The sequence below is a fragment of the Miniopterus schreibersii genome, assembly GCF_964146895.1.
Source record: "Miniopterus schreibersii genome assembly, chromosome: 16".
NCBI classification, from domain to species: Eukaryota; Metazoa; Chordata; class Mammalia; order Chiroptera; family Miniopteridae; genus Miniopterus; species Miniopterus schreibersii.
Genome location: NC_138116.1, coordinates 20,647,867 through 20,669,296, shown reverse-complemented (window position 1 = coordinate 20,669,296; position 21,430 = coordinate 20,647,867). Strand labels below are relative to the sequence as shown.

Below are 21,430 nucleotides of genomic sequence, written 5' to 3'. Positions count from 1 at the left end.
TTTTCTTCAAAGAAAAACTTCTATAGTTTTGGCTATTACATTTAGGTTTGTAATCCATTTTGTGTTAATTTTTGTGTATGGTGTGTGAGAACCAGATTCATTTTTAAGACCATTCAGTTCTCTCCCACATTTCACCCCCTTTCTGTCCATGCATTTTCTTTGCTTAATGCAGACCCAGAACCTCCTTTACCCGCCTATTTCTCTTGACCTGTTTCTTTAAAAATCTTTAGTAAATATTTCTGCTCTAGTGAGACCTTTGTATGAATTTGTGCTTTAGCAGGCCTTCCCACCTCATAGAGAACAGTGGGACTCAATAGGAGGAGGAGAAAAGCCAAGGAATAAAAAGGAGGAATAAACTCGGAGGTGAATTTCTTGCCTTTCCATCTCTGGAGTTTTAGGTCTTGCGGGGGCTTCTTGGTCTTGAGAGTGTGGTTCCCAGTATGTCATATTTTCTGATGGTGGCAGGTAACAAATGATTGTCAGTGTTGGCCAGCCCATTGCTGAGTCACCCACGGAACCCTGGGACATGTCAGGAAGCCTGTATGCCCAGCCCACGCCTCCTGGGTAACAGTTCCAATGAAGGTCACACAGGGAAGTGGAGGTTTCTGGAATCAGAAATTCACCAGACTGGAACTGGTGATTGAATTTTCATCTCCAGTAGGATCAGCATAGAGTGAACTCTCTGCTTTTAAGTTGTTCCTCATTCAGCTTGGTTGACCTCCTCATTATTTATGCTAATGGTTCATGGAGTTAATCGCGTGGATAATCCAAAAACCACTTCTGTGATGTGAGATACAACAAACTTACCATCCTAATACTTGTATTTAGTGTGAAGCTCGAATGAGGTAGCATTTTACAAGTGCACTTCTGTTGAAGGTGAAAGAAATGTGATAGATAGTGAAGGAAAGGCACATCTTCCTGAAACATTAATTTAGTCATGACCTTTTATGCTTCAAAACCTTTAGTCACTCCCCTTTGTCTACCAGATAGGGTTTTTCCTCCTTTCCCTGGCATTTAAGATTCTTTACAGTCTGGTCATAGCCTCAATAACTAATGTTAATCTGCTTTCCCATCCTCCAGACCATGACTCTTTGGCATGGTCACACCAGCTTTGCTGTATCTTTTTGTCTTTATCCTAATGTTAGCCATGCTTCAGTCCCCTTTTTCTAGGCATCCATCCCTCCACCAACATCTGTTGTATAACCACTGTGTGTCAGTTGTGCTAGGGACAAAATAATGGATAAGATAGTCTCTTCCTTTGTAGGGGCTCACAGCCTAGTGGAGAAATTAAACATGTAAACAAATAATTACCCAAGCGAATGTGATACTTAGAATATAAAGATGCACAAAGGAATGAGTAATTAAATCAGCTTGGGGAAGACAAGGAAGCTCTTACAGAGCAAGTGTCATTTAGCCCTTTATTTGTTCTTCTATTCTTGCTGCTACGGTCTATCACCTGAACTATTGTAATGGCCCCATAAATGGTCTTACTGCTTATTATCTTTGCCCTTTCCAGTCCTTACTTGATTTTTTTAAAAATCCTTACTTGATTTCGATTCCAGAATTACCTTTCTGTATCACCCATCTGATTGTGTGACTTCCCAGACTTGAACCCGAGAGGACTTTCCATTGTCTGCATAGAGGAGTCCAAATTGATCATCTAGTGGACAAACTTAAGTTCACATCCAGGCTCTGCCCCTTTTTATTAGTATAGCTTTTGAGCAGTAATTTTTCTCTCTTGGGTTTCCTTTTCCTTTTCTATAAGATGAGCACAACACTTTCCCTGAAGATTTTTAGGATAGAGGCAAGGAAAGGAAGAGACTACCTTAGTCATGGTAGCTGTCCATAAAAAGAATTGCACAGCACAGTATAAAGAGCCCAGGTTTTGGCACCAGACAGGCCTGGGAGCAAATCCTGACTCTGCACATATTATCTGTGTGACCTTGAGCAAGGTACCCTGAATCTCTTTTGCAAAATCAAATTAATAATACCTTATGTGACTATTAAGTATAGACATAATAGCAGAGAACAGAATGTGTGTGATATTATGATATATATGATATATATAATAATATAAAGCACTGGCCACTTACAGGCATTCAGTAAATAGAAGCAGCTATTATTTATTAATTCATAATATGCTAGACTATTCACCCATCTTTCCTGTATTATCTCCACTTCTTTTTTCTTTAATTTTATTTTTCAATTACAGTTTATATTCAATATTATTTTGTATTAGTTTCAGGTGTGCAGCATAGTGGTTAGACAATCATATACTTTACAAAGCGGTCCCCCCAATATTTCAAGTACCCACCTGGCCCCATACATAGTTATTACAATACTATTGACTGTATTCCCTATGGTATTTTACATCTCCATGTCTATTTTGTAACTACCAATTTGTAGTCCCTCCACTTCTTAGTACCTCTATCCTACCCTGCCCCCCTACAGACTCCCCTCCCCCAGTACCTAAAATGGGCAATATGCTTTCACAAGTCTTGGTTCTGACTGTTCTCATCGCCTGGGATTCCCTTCCTCTCATTTTTATGAGAACTACCATTCTAGACATTTCTCTGCGACTTCCTCTAGCAATCAGCTCTCTCACTCCTACTCACAGTCAGAATCAATCATTTCTTAGTCTGTTTTTCCATCTCCCTTTATTTATAACTATAGCACTCATCACATTGTGTTAGTTATTTGTTGTCTGTCTTCCCAGCTAAACAGAGTCATGTCTTTTCACTTTTTGTGTCTCCAGCTTCTGGCAAAAGTACTGACATATAGTAAGGCCCTCAATACATTGAGTAGAAGTAAACTGAATAGAAGTTTAGCAGAGACTAAGCCAGATCAGGAAAGGCCTTAAATGCAAGGGTAAGGAGTTAAAACTACTCCTTGGTTGATGAGGAACCATAGAAGATTTTTAAGCAGGGTGTAACATGATCTTGTAGGTTCTTCCAGTGTCAAGTGCTCTTGGCAATAGCAGGAGGAGCGCTAGGTCCCCTGTTTCTAGCCTGATGTGTGAGGCTGGGACTCTGACTCTCTGACCATACTAACCTCATCCTCCTCTGAACATCAGCCGTTCTTGATGCCCGTCCCTTTGCTCTCACTAACTTGTATACTACTTAACTTCTAGTTTCATTGTATCATGGGTTTGTCTCATCTCCCTGATAAGAAGATAAGCCTCCTGCTTTTGTGTGCACAGTGTTTCCTTCACTGCACACCCCCTCCTCCCTAATGTGAAAAGAAGTCTGTAGTAGGTATTTCAGTAAGTGTTGTTCAGTTGAAATTGAATAGGACTCTCTGGGGATATAAAATTTAGCACAACTAAAAAAGAAAAGGTACAGCTAATCCCTAGAGTGAATCATGTACATGTGGTCCAGTGGAAATGAGGGGTAGGTCTACGTAGTTCAGATGTATGGATTGTTTACCAATATATTATCTTAGGAATTTCCTGCTAGTAGGTTGTATAGTCAAGAATAGAGATGAAGTGAGAGCTAAAAACTGACCAGCTTAACAACCATTCAAGTTATGCTGCACTAAGAGTTACACAGAAGATTAAAGAACAGAGCATTCCTGAAGAGCTCCTGTTAGAATATTTCATGGGGCAGTTGACCCCTCTCTAGCAAACGTTTTAGTCTTTTCTAGTTTTCCAGTATCAAGTCCTGGCCTTGGCACCGAGCTTGGATATTAGACTAATGCAGAATCAATTAGTACATACCAGAACGTTTTGGTGTAAAACTATACTCTTTGAGCCAGTGGTACGTTCTTTCTAGCATGATGATGTGAGCTAGAAAAGGCAGAATTGCATAAGAGCTATGAACTTCTTTAACTCTCAGAGCCAAGCTTAATATGCCAGGAAAAAGGAAGTGGGACAGCTACCATGAATTGTTTCTGTTGGCAGAAAAGCAAGGAAGTGGAATGATTTCCTCTGTAGGCACACACTTAACAATCAGGTTCCCTTGTGAGTACCCCTTGGAACTGGCATGGCTTTTTTTTTTGTATGTGTGGCCCTTTAGCCAATGGCAGGCATTGCAGACCTGGATGCTAGAAATTTTAAGTGTAAAGTTTGATGAATTTTCACAAATGTATATCTACCCATGTAATCATCACTCCAAACAACATACAGAATATTTCTATCAACCTAGAATCACAACTCTCATTGTTCCTTTTCAGTCAGCTCCCTCCCAACCCAGGCAACCTCTTATTTGGGTTTCTCTCACTATAGATTCCTGATGTAGAATTTCATATAAATGGAGTCATACAGCATATACTCTTGTATCTCTGCCAGTCAGTTTTACCCAGAAATTTATTGAGTCTCTGCCCCACTGCCAATTACTACTACTACCCTACTGTCCCTCCTCCCCATATTCCTGTGCCTTTCTTAATTTCCTCATGTGTCAGTTGGATTTTTCACCAATTCCAGGAAGGTATCATTTCCCAGCCCAGTTACTGCATTAACTTGAATTTCTTCCATCTTCAGATATTTCTAAATAAAAATTGTTTGGAACATAAAAGGGGCAGTAAATTAAATGCCATTTCCCCCCATTTAAGCTTCTGGAGGAGTCTTAATGACTCGAGGTTATTCCCTCACTGCCACATGGGGCCTCATTGAGATAATAGGATTTGCAAGGAAAGTATCTGGGAGACCCAAGGCTATGCTCTCCCTCCCCCCTATCCATTAAGTCAGTCCTGAGGTTTCCTCTGTAAATCCTGAATGCATTAGTGGTAGCTGGGTTGAGGGTCAAATGTCAAATACTCTGCTGTGATGAGAGAGGACATCTGTGGCTAGTTAGCCCACTAATTGGCAAAACTGGGAGTGGGGAAGTGCAGGATTTGCCCTCTCAGTTCTGCACCAGTGGAAAGCCAGCTCCCTGTCCAGGCTGCAGCTCCCTGAAGGGGGATGAAAGACAATGAGAAGGTATGTTTGCAGTGGGAGCAAAGCACCCTACCCCATCTCCCCCAGGTCAACACAGCTTTAGGAACTGGCCTTGCTTTAATCAGGAGAGTAAGAGTGAGCCAGTGGCCCGGCGGGGCGTGGCTCAGCGATTGAGCATCGACCTAGGATCCAGGCAATTGGGGTTCGATTCCTGGTCAGGGCACATGCCCGGGTTGCAGGCTAGGCAGCCGATCAATGACTCTCTCATCATTGATGTTTCTATCTCTCTCCCCCTCCTTTCCTCTCTCTGAAATCAATAAAGATATAATTAAAAAAAAAAGTGAGCCAATGGCCAGATGTCTTCTACTTCTGCTCACTTTAAATTTAATCATTTACTTTGGATATGAGTTATACATCCAGCTCTTCTGCCCTAAACTGATTTCTCTTTTTTTTGAGAGAGAGAGAGAGAAACATCGATTTGTTGTTCCACTTACTTATGCATTCATTGGTTGATTCCTGAATGTGCCCTGACTGGGGATTGGACCTGCAACCTTGGTGTATTGTGATGACACTCTAACCAGCTGAGCTACCCAGCCAGGGCCTAAGTTGATTTCTTGAGTGACCCACAGTTTATATGAATGTGTTCAAAGACCTCAATACTCACGTAGGTTGGGCGACGACATTTATTCATTGATCCATTTATCATTGCATTTGACAAATATTTATATAGTATCTACTATATGCACATCATGGGGCAAGCACCAGGATCAGTTAGATGATCTTTGCTTACAAAGATAAATAATATGGTCTTGCCTAGGTTATGGTCTAGCAAGCTTATGAGGTTTATAAGTATTAACTACAAATGAGGGAGGCTGTGAGATGGCCAAAAGATGAACATACCGGAAATTCTAAGATGGGAAAGAACATTTACGATCTAGAGTCATGGAAAGCTTCAAGGAGGAGGTGCCTTTTGAGTAGGACCATATCAGGTAGGGAGAATTTCAATAGGTGGAGATGAGGTTGGGAAGAGAAGAGCAGAAATAAAGACAAGGAGAGAATCCACGGACATGTTTTTGGTGAGATGGTGTCATCCACATTGTACCATATTGTCTCCCTAAGGCAAGTGGCCTTCAAGCTGAGACCCTCACTTTCCCTTTACTTTGCAGATCAATGAGTTGAGCAATGTCCCTGTTCCTGTCATGCTAATGCCAGATGACTTCAAAGCATACAGCAAGATCAAGGTGGACAATCATCTCTTCAATAAGTAAGTTGCCTATTGAGTGGGCTCAGGTTTTGTGGGCAGTCCTTTCCCTCAAAGAAGAGAGCTTCTAAAACCTTGTATAAGGTGAGCCAAACCTGCCCCTGGCAGGGTGTGACAGCGACACCTGGATCACTGAGCTGAAAAACTGGCTGGAAAATGCATTCATTGTGGGCCTTTCTCCCAGTTGTCTTGTCATCTCACTCCTTTATCAGCCTACCTCCAGGGTCCCTCGGGGCATGTTGCTCAGCTCTGGGTGATTCATCTAGGGCCAGTTTAGGAAGAAGTGAGCTGCTCAGGAGCTGAGGTATCTAGTATGAGGCTGACAGCAGTGGCCCTATCTTGATCTTAGTCTGAGGCCAGAAACTGCCAGCCATGGTTCTGGCCTGGGATGCAGCCAAGCTCTTTTCTCTCCAACTGGTATGTGAACAACAGGCTGAGCATGGTGCCTGAGGGCGCTATCCACAGTAATTCCACTTTTGTTCATTGTGGCTTCTTGGACTAACACTGGGGTCTGAAGGTTGTCTCAGGCTTTGTCAAAGCAGCCATCACACCTGGCACAGTTTTGGGCGTGCTCTAAGCCCTTTGGAGGTCTTGCTTTTTAAAAAATATATATATATTTATTGATTTCAGAGGGAGGAAGAGAGAGAGAAAGAGAGACAGAAACATTAGTTATGAGAGAGTCATTGATCAGCTGCCTCCTGCACACCCTCTACAGGGATGGAGCCTGCAGCCCGGACATGTGCCCTGACCGGGAATCAAACCCCAGTTGTCTGGCTCCTAGGTCAATGCTTAACTGCTGAGCCACGCCATTGGGTAGGAGGCCTTGCTTTTTATCCTACTATGGGTCACCCCAGGAACTGTTTGTTGCTCACACTCTTCCTATCTGCATTTGAATCCTGGTTCCACTCTCCATTGTTCCACAGTCCTCACCACCTCACCAGCTGGGCTCTGTCACCCCACCAGTCTCAGACTGGGAGGAGAAGTTTGATTTGAAAATGTCCCTTAGTGACCTCTCTCTGGCCTAGTAATAATAACATCTTATTCTAGAAGCTGTCTTCATAGCTGCTGCTTGCTTAGCAGCCACCTGTATAGAAGAAAAACTCTCCTGTGTTTCTCCTCTACTCTCACACTTCTGTAATTCTGTAGGACACCAGTTGGGTGTCCTACAATTCAAGTTAGCATCAGGTCCCATGGATTAAGGGCTCAGTCCCACAAGACTACCCCTTCCCCACCTCACTTCAGATGCCAGTCACAAGTCCAGGTTGTCACCTGTGCTTCTCACCTCTGTAGATCAGAGGTTCCCATGACTCTCTCCTTTGGATTCAATTAATTTGTTCCCTGGCTCACAGAACTCAGGAAAATAGTTTACTTGCTAGATTACTGGTTTACTATAAAAGATTACAACTCAAGAATAGCCAGGTGGAAGAGATGCATAGGGCAGGGTAGGGCAAGGGTGCGTAGTTTCCATGCCTTCTCCATGTGCACCACTCTCCCTGCACCTCCACGTGTTCACCACCCTGGAAGCTCCCAAACCCAATCCTTTTGGATTTTTATGGAGACTTTATTATGGAGGCATGTTTAATTAAATAATTGGCCATTAGTGATTGATTTAACCTCTAGTCCCTCTCGCCTCCATGAGGGTCAGGATGGTGGGACTGAAGTTTCCAACCCTGTAATCCTGGTTGGTTCCCCTGGCAACCAGCACTCATCCTTAGAGGCTTCCCAAAAGTCACCTCACTAACATAAACTCAGGTGTGGTTGAAAGGGGCTTGTTGTCCGGCTGGGCCTGGCTCAGCGGTTGAGCGTCGACCTAGGATCCAGGCTATCGGGGTTCGATTCCCGGTCAGGGCACATGCCAGGGTTGCGGGCTCGATCAATGACTCTCTCATCATTGATGTTTCTATCTCTCTCTCTCCCTCTCCCTTCTCCTCTCTGAAATCAATAAAGATATATTAAAAAAAGGGGGGGGCTTGTTATGAATAACAAAAGGTATCTTTATTTCTCTTACCACTTAGGAAATTACAAGGGTTTGAGGAGCTCTGTGCCAGAAACAGGAAAAAAATATCTCTTTCTTATTACCTCACAGCATCACACTACCTAAGGAAGGAGACGCAGCCCTCAGCTTGGAGGCAGGAAAGGAGGTCATTCTGTCCCAGAGGTCAGGGCTCTGGAAGTGGGCTCTGTACCACTGCCCATTTTAGGATCTGTGACCTCTGGTGAAGTTCCAGAACCTTGACATCTTGGCCTAATGCAGAGGATCCAAACTCTTATTTTATTTTGTTTTATTTCCTTATTCCTTTTGTCCTTTCAGTGACTGTTTATGTGCTAGTTATTAAACTACAGTACTATTTTCTAAAAGACAGGGGTACAATAAGGCATACTAGTCTGCCTTCATGAGAAGCCACTGCTTTTTATTTATTTATTTACTTATTTATTAAGTATTCCAGTAAGACTTTATTTACAAAAATGGTGGTTGGCCATATTTGACCCATGGAAGCCACTGCTTTTTATTTCCTCGAAGTCTGTTAACCTGGAGGAGTCAGAGGGACATATTTCTGAAAGGGAGTTCCCAAGCAGGGTGACTATTGTCAGCATGGAAGATTTGGGGGAGGCATCACTTCAAGGGTAGAGATTGGCACCAGCAGACAAGGCTCCATGAAAAGATGGGAACCCAGTCAATTGACTGAGGATCTCCCATTTAAAGTCCTCCTTCATCCCAGTGGAAATGAAGTGCAGGGCTTCGTGGATGCAACCAGGATTATTTTGATAGGAACATCCCCAGAGGAGATGTTCCTTTGATGAAAAAGGCCTTTCCCTTTAGCAGTCAGACTGACATTCAATTTTGCAGCAGCAGAACCAACTGTAGTAGGTATAGTGCTTGTGGAGGGGGCTTGCTCTCAGTCTCATTTCCTGGAAGGTAAGGTTTTCTTCCTTTAATGTAAATTTTATTGAAAGATGACATACACTCAGAAAAAAGTACACAAATTGTAAGTATACAGCTAGATTAATTTTTACACAGTGAACACAAGGGATATAAAGTTTTTAAACTTACATGCTCAGAATCACCTGGAGTTTTTGTTAAAAAATAAAGCTTTCCAGCCCTAGCTGGTTTGGCTTAGTGGTTAGAGCGTCAGCCCATGGACTGAAGGGTCCCGGGTTCTATTTAGGCCAAGGGCACATACCTCAGTTGCAGGCTCCATCCCTGACCCCGGATGGGGTTCATGGGAAGGCAACCAATCAATGTGTCTCTCTCACATCGATGTTTCTCTTTCTTTCTCTCTCTTTCTCTCTCACTTCCACTCTCTCTGAAAAGCAATGGAAAAAATATATTCTCTGGTGAGGATTAAATAAATAGATAAATAAATGAAGCTTTCCAGCCCTGGCCAGTGTAGCTTGGTTGGAGCATTATCCTGTACACCGAAAGGTCTAGGTTCGTTCCCTGGTTGGGGTGCATAAGGAGGCAACCAACCGATGTTTCTGTCTCACATTGATGTCTCTCTCCTTTTCCATTCCTCTCTCTCTAAAATCAGCGAGGATATATTCTTGGGTGAGGATTAAATATTTTTTAAAAAGAAAAAAAAAACACGAAGCTTTCCAGACTTACGTCCAGGATTTCTGGGGCCTAGAAACTTATATTTTAAGCACTGCAGATTGTTCAGACCCCAGTGATCCGTGGACCACACTTTGAGTGTTCTGATATGAGGATTAAGATGAGCAAGAAGACGTTCACAAAGACCTGTCTCTGCTTTTCCCCAGGGAGAACCTTCCCAGCCGCTTCAAGTTTAAGGAGTACTGCCCCATGGTGTTTCGGAATCTTCGGGAAAGATTTGGGATTGACGATCAGGATTACCAGGTATGGGTGTCTTTGCAAAATCGGAAGGATTAGCGAGTGGAGTGGGGTCAGGAAGCCACAGGACAAGTAGAGAAAAAAGTGTCTACTGTTCCCTTGCTGTGTCTTCCTGTCATTTTTCTCCCCAGCCCAGGCAGTCTTTTCTTCTGTGTTGGTGGGCTCTTGGAGGGGTGAGGGCCTTAGAAGTGCTTCTTATGATGCCTCAGCTCAGGCTCAGGCTCCTCTCCCTGGGAGGGAGAGTGGGGGGAGGGAGAGGGTCTACAGAAGCTGCTTCATTTTAGTCTGACATTCCCAGTCTAGACTGAAGAACCCTTCTCCTTTGTAATTTGACTTAAAAGAGAGAGAATTGTTGTCAGCAGGAGATGAGGCCTCATAAAGCAGATAAGACAGATTAGAAGAGGAAGACTTCCAGGGTAGTGTAACCTCTTACCAGGTATGAGTGCCACCTCTTAAACTTGTCCCCTGTCCTGATTTTGGGAGGGCGCTAGGCATGGCAGGAAACTGTCCTTCATGGGATGATAGTCATAGAGGGAGGACTGTGTCTTATTGGGAGGAATGAATCCCAATATCAGGGACATTATAGTCTGACTTAGAGTCTACGGTTCTTGTTACTTTTAGCACCTTCCCTGGACCTTCTTCCCTTGGCAGACAGCCTGGTGGTGAAAGTGGGAGAACCTGCCACTTCACCTTTGTGGCAGTAAGAAATGTAGCTAACTTTCCATTATCTGTGGGGAAGACAAGTATACAGCCTAGCGAAATCTGTATGCCCCAGCCTTTTACAACATTGTGATTCCTCCACCCCACTCCCAGTAAGCCTTTCCCAGAGTAGTTCGCGATGAGCAGATGGGGTGAGGCTCCCTCCCTTCTCTCCTCCACTCTGGAAGGCCTGCAAAGATGTGTGTCCTGAAGAGGAGGGTGAGAGGACGTGAGAGGAGGAGATGCCAGGGACTTGGACGAGCAGGAATGTCTGTCTAAGAGGTTCTGGGAGGTCCTTCCAGCTTCCTCTGTTAGGACCAAATCCTAAATGAAATCATGACCTGATTGGAGCCTGAGACTTTCTAACAACTTCTTGCCATTGTTGCAATCCCAGGTAACCTGCTCAGACTTTTCCTTCCACTCTGGTTCCTTCCCCTCCCCTTGGCCATCTAACCACATCCTCTCAGTGTCTGCATTTTTTCTCTAATAACTTTGTGGGCAAATGATTGTGCTAAAGACTGAAATAGGGGCAGGGAGGATGGTGTTCAGGGAGGGGACTCTCCACTCTTGGACTACCAGTGATTTAGAGTCAGAAAATGCTGCCTGAAAATGAGGCAGGGATAGAACTCGACTTCCCACTGTGCTTGAGGCCTTTAAATCTTTCTGGTAGAAGGACCAGGCTGGGAGAGTGAGGCCCTTAGTCATGTGGCCTACTCAACATTTCTGGACTGGAGACACCCTGTTTTTGGGGGTGTTCCTTTAGTTTAGAGAGCCCGTCAGCACTTCAGACTTTAGTTTCCCCCATGAAGGTAGTGCTCCCTTCCTTTGAGGAGGCGTTAGGTGAAGGTAAAGAGTCAGGTCCTAGGTAGGAGACGAGGAAAGGGCTTAGAGAGGAGACATTTCTGTGAGCAGATCACCACATGTTTTCTTGGGATCTCCCTCCTTGCCTTCCCTCTCAAAGTTCTTCTCCTGGGGTCTTTTTGGTGAACACATCCCTTTGGTTGACTCACCTTCCCCTACCCCTCCTCTTGAGGCTTCTACAGCTCTCTGATCCTAAAGGGAATGGGGTCTCGAGGAGGAGCAGGGACAGAACCAGAAAAGCCCCCCAGCCCTACACAGATTAGCAGGAGTTTGAGGTGAAGGGAGAGGTGTTGGGCAGAGAGGTGAGGACCAACTTCCTGCTTTGGGAAGTGTTTTCTAGCATTAGTACATACAGGGAAAAGAGACAACTGTACCCATCGCTTATTTATGCAAGACTTCTTGAATACTTAGCCAGGCTTTGTTTTTGTCATCCCAAGAGATTAGGAAAATTACCTCACTCTGCCTCCTTGTGTTCCAGGTGAGGAAACTGAGAAGTTAAATGGCTCACCCAAGGGTCATGTCACATGCGAGTGGCAGGATTAGAACCCAGTTCCATAACATCAGAGGTAGCTGTCTGAGATTGGAATGAAAGGAAAAATTTCACAGTAAATCCTCTTCCCAGCCCAATCAAGAATTGGGGTCAACTCTTGTCACTCTTACGGAAGACTTTTGGGAGAGATATGAACTTCCCCCGAGAAAAGGGGGTGGGTAAGATCCCATCTGTGTCAGTGTCCTTGGCTTTAGAACAATCCGGCCCAAACAGAAGACTCAGAGTAAAAGTCAGAGCCCTGTTCCCCTCCCAAGACCACCTCTCTTTTGTCTTGGTCCATCAGAATTCAGTGACGCGCAGCGCCCCTATCAACAGTGACAGCCAGGGCCGATGTGGCACACGTTTCCTCACCACCTATGACCGGCGCTTTGTCATCAAGACTGTGTCAAGTGAGGATGTGGCTGAGATGCACAACATCTTAAAGAAGTACCACCAGGTATGGTGAGTCCTGAGCCTGGACAATAGAGGGTGGGGTGGAAGATGGAGGAGAGAGCCCCTGGGGAGCTTCTTGGAGAGCGATTGGTTCTCTGGTAATGGTAGGTGCCTCCTGATAACCAAGCACTCGGCCCTCCCTTGGTTCCATGTTTCTGCGAGGAGAAATGCCTATTTGAAAAAAATGTAAAAGAAAAAACTGCCCTAGCCAGTTTGGCTCAGTGGTTAGAGCGTCAGCCTGCAGACTGAAGGGTCCCAGGTTCGATTCCGGCCAAGGTTGCAGGCTTGGCCCCAGTTGGGGCACGTGGGGGAGTCAGCCAATCAATGTGTCTCATTCACATTGATGTTTCTCTCTCACTCTCTCCGAAAAACAGTGAAAAAATATCCTTGGGTGAGGATTTTAAAAAAAAGAGAGATAAATCTTGTGGTATGTGAATTAATGTCTCAATAAAACTGTTAAGAATTAAAAAAGAAAAAGAAAAAGAAGGCATGTTACTGACTGTCCCAGTTGAACAGCTGTTTCTTGCCAGAGTTGGGAAGTTTTCACACCCTGGCACCTGCCTCATTTCTTCTAAAAGAGATCCTGTTGGCTCAGCAGGGTTGCTTTTCTTCCCATTCCTACTCCCCACTTATCTGGAACCCATCCATAAGAAAAGCAGGGAGTGCAGTGGTATTATCTGAGTGCCTGTCCCAAGCCTGCTTGTGTCTTCAGGGAAAGCTGGCTGCTCTCTGGGGCACCTGAGAAGTGGTGAAAGGGACTTCTGGTCTTTTGGGAATAACAGCAGAAAACCCTGGTGCATGGCATGGGCAAGCGCTTGTGTTATGGAGCCATTCTGTTTCCCCAGACCAGATCACAGCCCTGCCTCTGCAGCCCCCCTCTGCCTTGTGGCTTTCCCATTTCAGGCCACAGAGGAGATGCAAGGCCTAGATTAGTGATTTTCCTATGGTGGAACCCCAATAATATGAAACCAAAGGGCTCTGCACTGTCTGCTCAGCCTTTCACTCTGTTACACCAGCTGGGGGCAGGGTGGCTATTGTCTATTGTAAGTCTGAGGAACCCCGTGACTTCACATAACCCAATTTAGAATCCCAGGCAGGGAGCGTTGTAGCCTGGGGAGAGCCCTGTCCCTCTTGGCACCTTCATATGTTCCTGAGCCTTCCTCCTTTCCTTTCTAGTTCATAGTGGAGTGTCACGGCAACACCCTTTTGCCACAGTTCCTGGGCATGTACCGCCTGACTGTGGATGGTGTGGAAACCTACATGGTGGTCACCAGGAATGTGTTCAGCCATCGGCTCACTGTACACCGCAAGTATGACCTCAAGGTAAAGGGCTCTGTGCTTCCCAGCTCTGTGGCTTCTTTCTCCCCAAGGCTCGAAAGGGCCATGACTCCAACTGCCACCTAATGGGAAAGCCAGAACATATGTTTGGCATGAGCAGGTGGCTCTGAAGTTGATGTGTTTTGTGGGCCAGAGGCTTTTGAAGTCCAGGTGACAGTGACAGGAGGTTATTTAAGCCCCCAAGTTACCATATTTGTGTAACAATTGATGCTCTTTGACTCCTGTCAGTGGGATATACACAGTAAGGTCAGCAGTATGGGACAGGCTGTTCTGAAGCACACCCTCTGGCATCTGTCCAGGCTCCCTGGACTGACAGCACAAGTGCATTTCTAGACACTGAGAAGAACACACTCGTGTCTGTGAACCACAATACTCTGCTGTTCTTAAATCCCTCTTCCTGACTTCAGCAGTTACCTCACACCACTGTCCTCCCTCTGCTGCAGCTGCACTGGTTTCCCCGTCCATTCCTGCAGGGTCTGTGCTCTCCTCCTCCCCAAGATCTCACACAGGCTGCCTGGAACGATTTCCCTCCCTGTCCTTTTCTCTACTTCCACCTTCCCCCACCTAATTACTTCCTACTTATCCTTCTGAGCTTAGCTCAGATACAGCTTGTTCCTGGAAGCAGGCCTTGGCCACTGCCCGTCTCCAATATAGGCCTCTCCCCTGTGTTTAGTTCCTCAGAGTATCCTGTCTCCTTTCCTGTACCCCTTAGCACCATTGTGGTTAATGGATTAATTAATTGTGTAACTACTGCTTAGTGCCCGTCTCCCCTGTTAGAAGGAAAGTTCCCTACGGGCAGGAATTGAGTCTCTTGGTACAGTCATGTTTCCTGAGCGTGTATCTTGTACATAGTCAAAGCTCTGTAAACGGTCTGTGACAGAGGAAGTGAACAAGTTACTGCCTCCCGGCCCCTCTAGGATTCTAACCAGCCTACTTCAGTTCACCTGCTGCCTCTCCCCAAAGACTGGTGCATGTTTTCTCACTCAACGGAATTTGCCTCAGCTGGACTTCTTCTGATGGCTTTTATCCTTTCAGGGTTCTACTGTTGCCAGAGAAGCGAGTGACAAAGAGAAGGTATGCTGGGACCAGTGCTGATCAAATGTGGAATGGGTTGCTTGGAATATGAAACACCTATTGGCCATCCTGTCCCTTCCTCCATCACAGCTCCTAGTCCAGTTCCCAGATGTGCAGTCTGTCAGTGCTCTGTCACTAAGCACCCACGTAGCCTCAGCCTTAGTCTCTAGCCTTTCACCTCTGCCCTAGAGGGCTGGCAGAATCCATGTCATGGTACAGCTTGAATCAGCAAGTGGCTGCCTGAGCCCTGAGGGTAGTCCAGGCTCAGCAGGAAGGCATGCTTTGGTCAGTCCTCATTGTCTGACATAGGCCACACATTTGCCATCCCTGTCTGCCTGAAGCCTGGGACTGTAGCCGCCTGTGCTGAGCTGTTGATTTGACAGGCTGACCATCTGTGTTCTAAAGACCCTTCCCTTTCCTGTGCGGTTGCCCCCAGCAGGGATCCTTGGGGTGAATGAATCAGGCTACCCAGCTAACACTGCTATTGTTCTCCCAGGCCAAGGACTTGCCAACATTTAAAGACAACGACTTCCTCAACGAAGGGCAGAAGCTGCATGTGGGAGAGGAGAGTAAAAAGAACTTCCTGGAAAAACTGAAACGGGATGTAGAGGTACTTACCAACCTCGTTTGCAGCTTAGAACCTTGGTAACTAGTTTGGAATGCTTTCCCTAATCTGTTCCAACACCCTTTTCAAACTCCCCTTCAGAATTCCTTTCTGGTGTTTCCCATAGTGGAGGGGACATCCAGCCATCAGAATGGCAGGAAGGAAACCAGCTAGTAAGATCCACCAGCCATGCCTTTTACTGGCGGTGATTCTCCACTTACCTAGAAACCTTCTGATTGGAATGGGACTTCCTGTGGAGAAGCTCCTCCTCCGAGAACAGGTGTTAAATAGTGAATGTGATATCTGGGCCACCTGATAACTCAGTATCTCCTTCTATTTAAATAAATTGGGAGCTGCCAGGCTGGCGTGGCTCAGGGGTTGAGCATCGACCTATGATCTAGGAGATCACAGTTTGATTCCCTGTCAGGGCACATGCCCTGATTGTGGGCTCCATCCCCCAGTAGGGGGACTGTAGGAGGCAGCCGATCAATGACTCTCTCATTATTGATGTTTCTATTTCTCTCTCCCTTTCCCTTCCTCTCTGAAATCAATAAAAACATTATAAATAAATACGGAGCCTGCTCATTAAAACCAAACCCTATATATTTGTAAAAATTATTATTTTTTTATTATGGTAAAATAGGCGTAATATAAAATTTATCATCTTAACCATTTTTTTTTTTAATCCTCACTTAAGGATCTTTTTTCCATTGCTTTTCAGAGAGAGTGGAAGAGAGAGAGAGAGAGAGATCGACTGGTTGCCTCCTGCATGTGCCCTGACCAGGGTTGGGGATTGAGCCTTCAACCGAAGTATGTGCCCTTGGCTGGAATCGAACCCAGGACCCTTCAGTCCAAGGGCTGACGCTCTAACCACTGAGCAAAACCAGCCAGGGCTCATCTTAACCATTTTTAAGTGTACATTTCCTTGCCATTAAGTGCATTCACATTGTTGTGCAACCATCACCACCATCCATCTCCAGAACTTTTTCTTCTTCCCAAACTTAAAACTCTATACCCATTAAACATTAATTCCTCATTCCCCCTGCTCCCTAGCCCCTGGCAATCACTATCCTTTCTATCTCTATGAAATTGATCTCTCTAGGAACCTCATATGGATGGAGTCGTGCAGTATTTGCTCTTTTTTTTTTTTCTTTTCCAATTTATTTATTTATTCTTTATTGATTTCAGAGAGAGAAAGGGAGGAGGAGAGAGAGAGTTGAAACATCAATGATTAGAGAGTTGTCCTTGATCAGCTGTGAGCCCACAACCTGGGCATGTGCCCTGACCAGGAATCGAATCGCGATCTCCTGGATCCTCGGTCGATGCTCAACCGCTGAGCCACTCCTGGCTGGGCCAGTGTTTGCTCTTTATGAGAGCTTAGTTCACTTACCATGATGTCTTGAAGGTTCATCCATGTTGTAGCATGTGTCAGAATGGCCTTTCTTTTTTTTAAATTCTCACTGAAGGATATTTTTCCATCAGTTTTTATAGTAGAAGGGGTAGAGGGAGGAGGAGAGAAAGGGAAAAAGAAATGTCCATGTGATACAGACGCATCGATTGGTTGCCTCTCGCATGTGCCCTGACCAGGGCCAGGGATTGAAACTGCAACCCAGGTACGTGCCCTTGATCAGGTATTGAATCCATGACCCTTTAGTACAAGGGCTGACACTCTAACCACTTAGCCACATCAGCCAGGGCAGAACGGTCTTCCTTTTTAAGGCTGAGTAATATTCCATTGTGTGTGTACTGACAGCACAAGTGCATTTTGTTTACCTATTCATCCACCAGTGGACATTTGGTATATTAGTTAAGAGTCTCCAGAGAAACAGAACCAATAGGGTGTAAATAGATAGATGATAGATGATAGATGATATAGATAGATAGATAGATAGATAGATAGATAGATAGATAGATAGATAGATAGATAGATTGACAGATGGATAGATGTTTATTATAAGGAATTGGCTCACATGATTACGGAGGCTGACAAATCCCAACACCTACAGTTGGCAGGCTGGAGACCCAGGAGAGCTGATGGTATAGTTTTAGTCCAGAGGCCAGCAGGCTCGAGACCCAGAAAGAGTGGATGTTTCAGTCCGCATCTGAAGAGAGGAAGAAACTGATGTCCCGGCCCAGAGGCAGGTAGGCAGGCAGGTAGAGGAAGTTCCCTTTTACTCACTGGAGGATCAGCCTTTTTGTTTTGTTCAGGCCTCATGCCCACCCAATTAGGGAAGGCAATGTGCTTTACTCACTTTACAGATTCAAGTGTCAATTCATCCATAAGCGCCGTCACAGACACACTCAGAATAATGTTTGGCCAAATGTCTGGGCACCTAGTGGCCCAGTCAAGTTGACACATATTATTAAACATCACACTTGAGTTGCTTCATTGTGACTGATGCTGCTACAAACTTCTTTTTGGTGGGAAGCTTTTCCTTAATCATTCCCTACTATGTTTATTCTTTATTCTGATGTTCAGTTTGTTCAGTCTTTCTCCTCCCTTTCCTGCTTTTCTCCCTACTCTGCTTCTAAGAAGAATTTAAGGCAGTTTACACAGTTCATTTGTTTTCACTTACATGTTGCTTTATAAATGTTCTCAGATGCATAGGAGGGGGTGTGCTTCAGGGACTCTCTCTTCTGAGATCCCAGCCCCTTCTCCCTAGGCCTTGAGGAGGCTTTGTCCAGAGGTGTTTGGAATGGTCCCTCCAACCTTTCTCTACCTCGGAGATTCTGCTGACCTCCTGTCATTGGGGCTTCTTGTGCTTTTAGTTGTTTTCTGGGCCTGTGTGCAGAGCCTCTCTGGTCCTATTATAATTCTCCTCCTAGTTCCGTAGTCACAGTGGTCAGTTGGTTTCAAGGTGCTGCAGGCTCAATTTGTGACTGTGGCAGGATGCCTGGCATGTGGCTGCTGGTGGCTGCTGGCTAGTTTCTGGAGGATATGGACCAGTAACTCTGGCCTCACTATTAGCCAGACTGGAATGCTGGCTTGGCATTTCTATCCTGTATCATTCCCACACTGTTCTTCTCCGAGTCATGGGTTCCTAGATCAGGAGACCTGAGATACTTTTCTATTCACAACACTCGTTATATAGATGAGAAAGTGAGGCTTGGTGAGGGGAAGCCACAAGTGCAAGGGGAGGACTCCAGCATTCTCCCCCTGTACCACACAGCCTCTGTTGACCTTGAGGGAAGAGTTGAGAATGTTGGTTGGCTCTGTCATTCTTATATCATGTTTCTCTTTCTTTTTTCCCCCATTTTTACACTGAATGGCAAAGAAGCTGAATTGCAAAGTTTTTCAAACTTTGCCTATTACCCCCAGTTAGAAGTACATTTTACCTTGCAACCCAACACACACACACACACACACACACACACACGCAAAATGAAATACTATCTACCTTTACTTCACGTTATGTACTGTTTTTTTCTTTTTAAAATATGTTTTTATTGATTTCAGAGAGAGAAAGGGAGAGGGAGAGAGAGATAGAAACATCAATGATAAGTCATTGATCGGTTGCCTCCCACACGCCCCCTACTGGGGATCAAGCGGGCAACCCGGGCATGTGCCCTGACCGGGAATCGAACCTTGATCTCCTGGATCATAGGTCAATGCTCAACTGCTGAGCCACACCGGCCAGGCTATGTTCTCTATTTTGCATTCTATTATTTAAACTTTTTTATTTATTGATTTTAGGTAGAGGGAAGGAGGGAGGGAGAGAGGGAGAGAAACATCGATTTATTGTTTCACTTATTTATGCATTCATTAGTTGCTTCTTTTATGTGCCCTGACTGAGGAGCAAACCAGCAACCTTGGCAAACTGGGATGACGCTCTAACTAACTGAGCTACCCAGCCAGGGCTTTTTTTTCTATTTTATAGTATTTAATAGTAATTAAAGAAATCCTAGTCCCAGCCCACTAAATTGGATTTGGGACTCATAATGGATTGAGATTCATGGTGTGAAAGACACTGCTATGTTGCATCCATCTCTCTAGCCTCTTGCACAGTACAGCATTCCGTTATGTCTTTCCTCAAACTTGCCATGGCCTCTCTCGGTCCCAGAATGTATGACTATCCCCTCTTCCTTCAGTGCTCATTCTGCCTTTCCTTCTGCAGCCTCTGCGCAGCGGACTCCTCTTCATCCGTCAGGCTCAGTCTCAACCCTTTCCTAGGGAGGCCTCCCTCCCGGCTGCTCTGGACTCCTGCAGCTCCTTGCCCTTGTGGAATGACTGTCTTCCCCACTAGACGTTGCGCTCATTGAGGGCAGAGACTCTGATGTCTTATTCTCTGTTGTGTTTCTGAATTGGAGAACTGAGTTGAAAGGAATGCCTTTTCTCCCCTTTCCAGATGCCACTGGGATGTCCTGTATAACCTCTTCCTTCCGTCTCTTCTTCCCCAAGTTTCTGGCCCAGCTGAAGATCATGGACTACAGTCTGCTGGTGGGCATCCATGATGTGGACCGGGCAGAGCAGGAGGAGATGGAGGTGGAAGAGCGGGCAGAGGACGAGGAATGTGAGAATGACGGGATGGGCGGCAACCTGCTCTGCTCCTATGGCACACCTCCGGACAGCCCTGGCAACCTCCTCAGCTTTCCTCGGTTCTTTGGTCCTGGGGAATTCGACCCCTCTGTTGATGTTTATGCCATGAAAAGCCATGAAAGTAAGTAGGAGCCTCTGCCTGTCCTGCCCATCTCTGGCCCCCATCCTACCTGCCGCAGGCCCATTTTTTAGATGTCTCTGTGGGTATCTGGACCTCTACCTCATTAATTTCTGACTTTGGCCTCTTTCTACCTTCAGGCTCCCATACTGAGTCATCACCAGTAACTCTGTCTTCTGGGCCCTGGGTTCCTTCTCCATTAGCCTTTCTTCCCCTTTCTGTTTGTCCTGGATGTTTGAGGCATGGTTCTCTGGTTCGTGGGATAGGCAAAACTTTATAAATACTCTCATATTAATCCCACAGGGAGCTGTGAAGATCAAATAAAATAAGAGCTATAAGGCCCTGGCCAGTATGGCTCAGTTGGTTGGAGCATTGTCATGTACACCAGAAGGTAGCGGGTTCAATTCCTGGTCAGGGCACATTCCCAGGTTGGGGGTTCAATCCCCAGTCAGACAGCCTATTGATGTTTCTCTCTCTTCTCTCACATTGATGTTTCTCTTTCCTGAACTCTCTCTGGAATCAGTTAAAAAAACACAAAAACTATGAAAGCTTCTGAGAAGGACTCTATTAATCATTTCTTTTTCTCAGATCCAAAATGATAGGGATCAATCTGGATTTCAAATCTGAGGGGTTATGGACCCAGCTATTTTCTGCTCTTCCCCCATCACCTCTTTCTCTTTGCCTATTTCCCCTCCAGGTGCCCCCAAGAAGGAGGTCTATTTCATGGCCATCATTGATATCCTCACACCATATGATGCTAAGAAGAAAGCTGCACATGCTGCCAAAACAGTGAAACATGGGGTGAGTTCTCCCGTTCTTCAGCCAGGACCAGCGGGTGGGCCCTCAAACTCTCAGGCCTCCTGCTTTAAGCCTGCCTGGTTGCCTGGTGTTCACTCTCCACCATCTATATTCCACCCCTGGGTATATGCCCAACTTGTTTTTTCCTTTGTTCTCTGGCCCTTGGGACTCTGAGCCCACTGGAGCCTCTCCCCAGGGCTGCTGGGCATGTGGTACATCTTGTTGATCGCCAGTAATAGCTTTGTTTACATGTCCACAGTGCTCCCCAGAGGCCCATTTCCCCATAGACTTCAAGCTACCGTTCTCCAAACAACGGCTCCCACAGAAATCCTGAGTCTCTCTGCTATCCCCCCACCACTTGCCTCTACTTCAGTGGGTACATCCCTGGGGTTATGAATCAGAGGAGGGGGCCAGGGCAATTCTGAGACATAGCTGCCT

General features: G+C 45.5%; 1 protein-coding gene across 3 annotated transcripts in view; it reads left to right on the top strand.

Moving 5' to 3' along the window:
- Positions 1–21,430, top strand: part of PIP4K2B (phosphatidylinositol-5-phosphate 4-kinase type 2 beta) — a 29,349-nt gene that overhangs the window by 3,782 nt on the left and 4,137 nt on the right. The window contains exons 1-9 of one of the 3 annotated variants that reach the window (XM_081161582.1): positions 4,858–4,915; positions 6,040–6,137; positions 9,891–9,987; positions 12,375–12,527; positions 13,700–13,846; positions 14,897–14,935; positions 15,432–15,545; positions 19,939–20,197; positions 20,892–20,995. In XM_081161582.1, the coding sequence (XP_081017708.1) occupies positions 4,898–4,915; positions 6,040–6,137; positions 9,891–9,987; positions 12,375–12,527; positions 13,700–13,846; positions 14,897–14,935; positions 15,432–15,545; positions 19,939–20,197; positions 20,892–20,995 (1,029 nt within the window). In that variant the 5' untranslated portion in view covers positions 4,858–4,897. Of the gene's footprint in view, positions 1–4,857; positions 4,916–6,039; positions 6,138–9,890; positions 9,988–10,868; positions 11,075–12,374; positions 12,528–13,699; positions 13,847–14,896; positions 14,936–15,431; positions 15,546–19,938; positions 20,198–20,891; positions 20,996–21,430 lie in introns of those variants that run through there. The other 2 variants (XM_081161581.1, XM_081161583.1) reach the window with 2 other exon arrangements.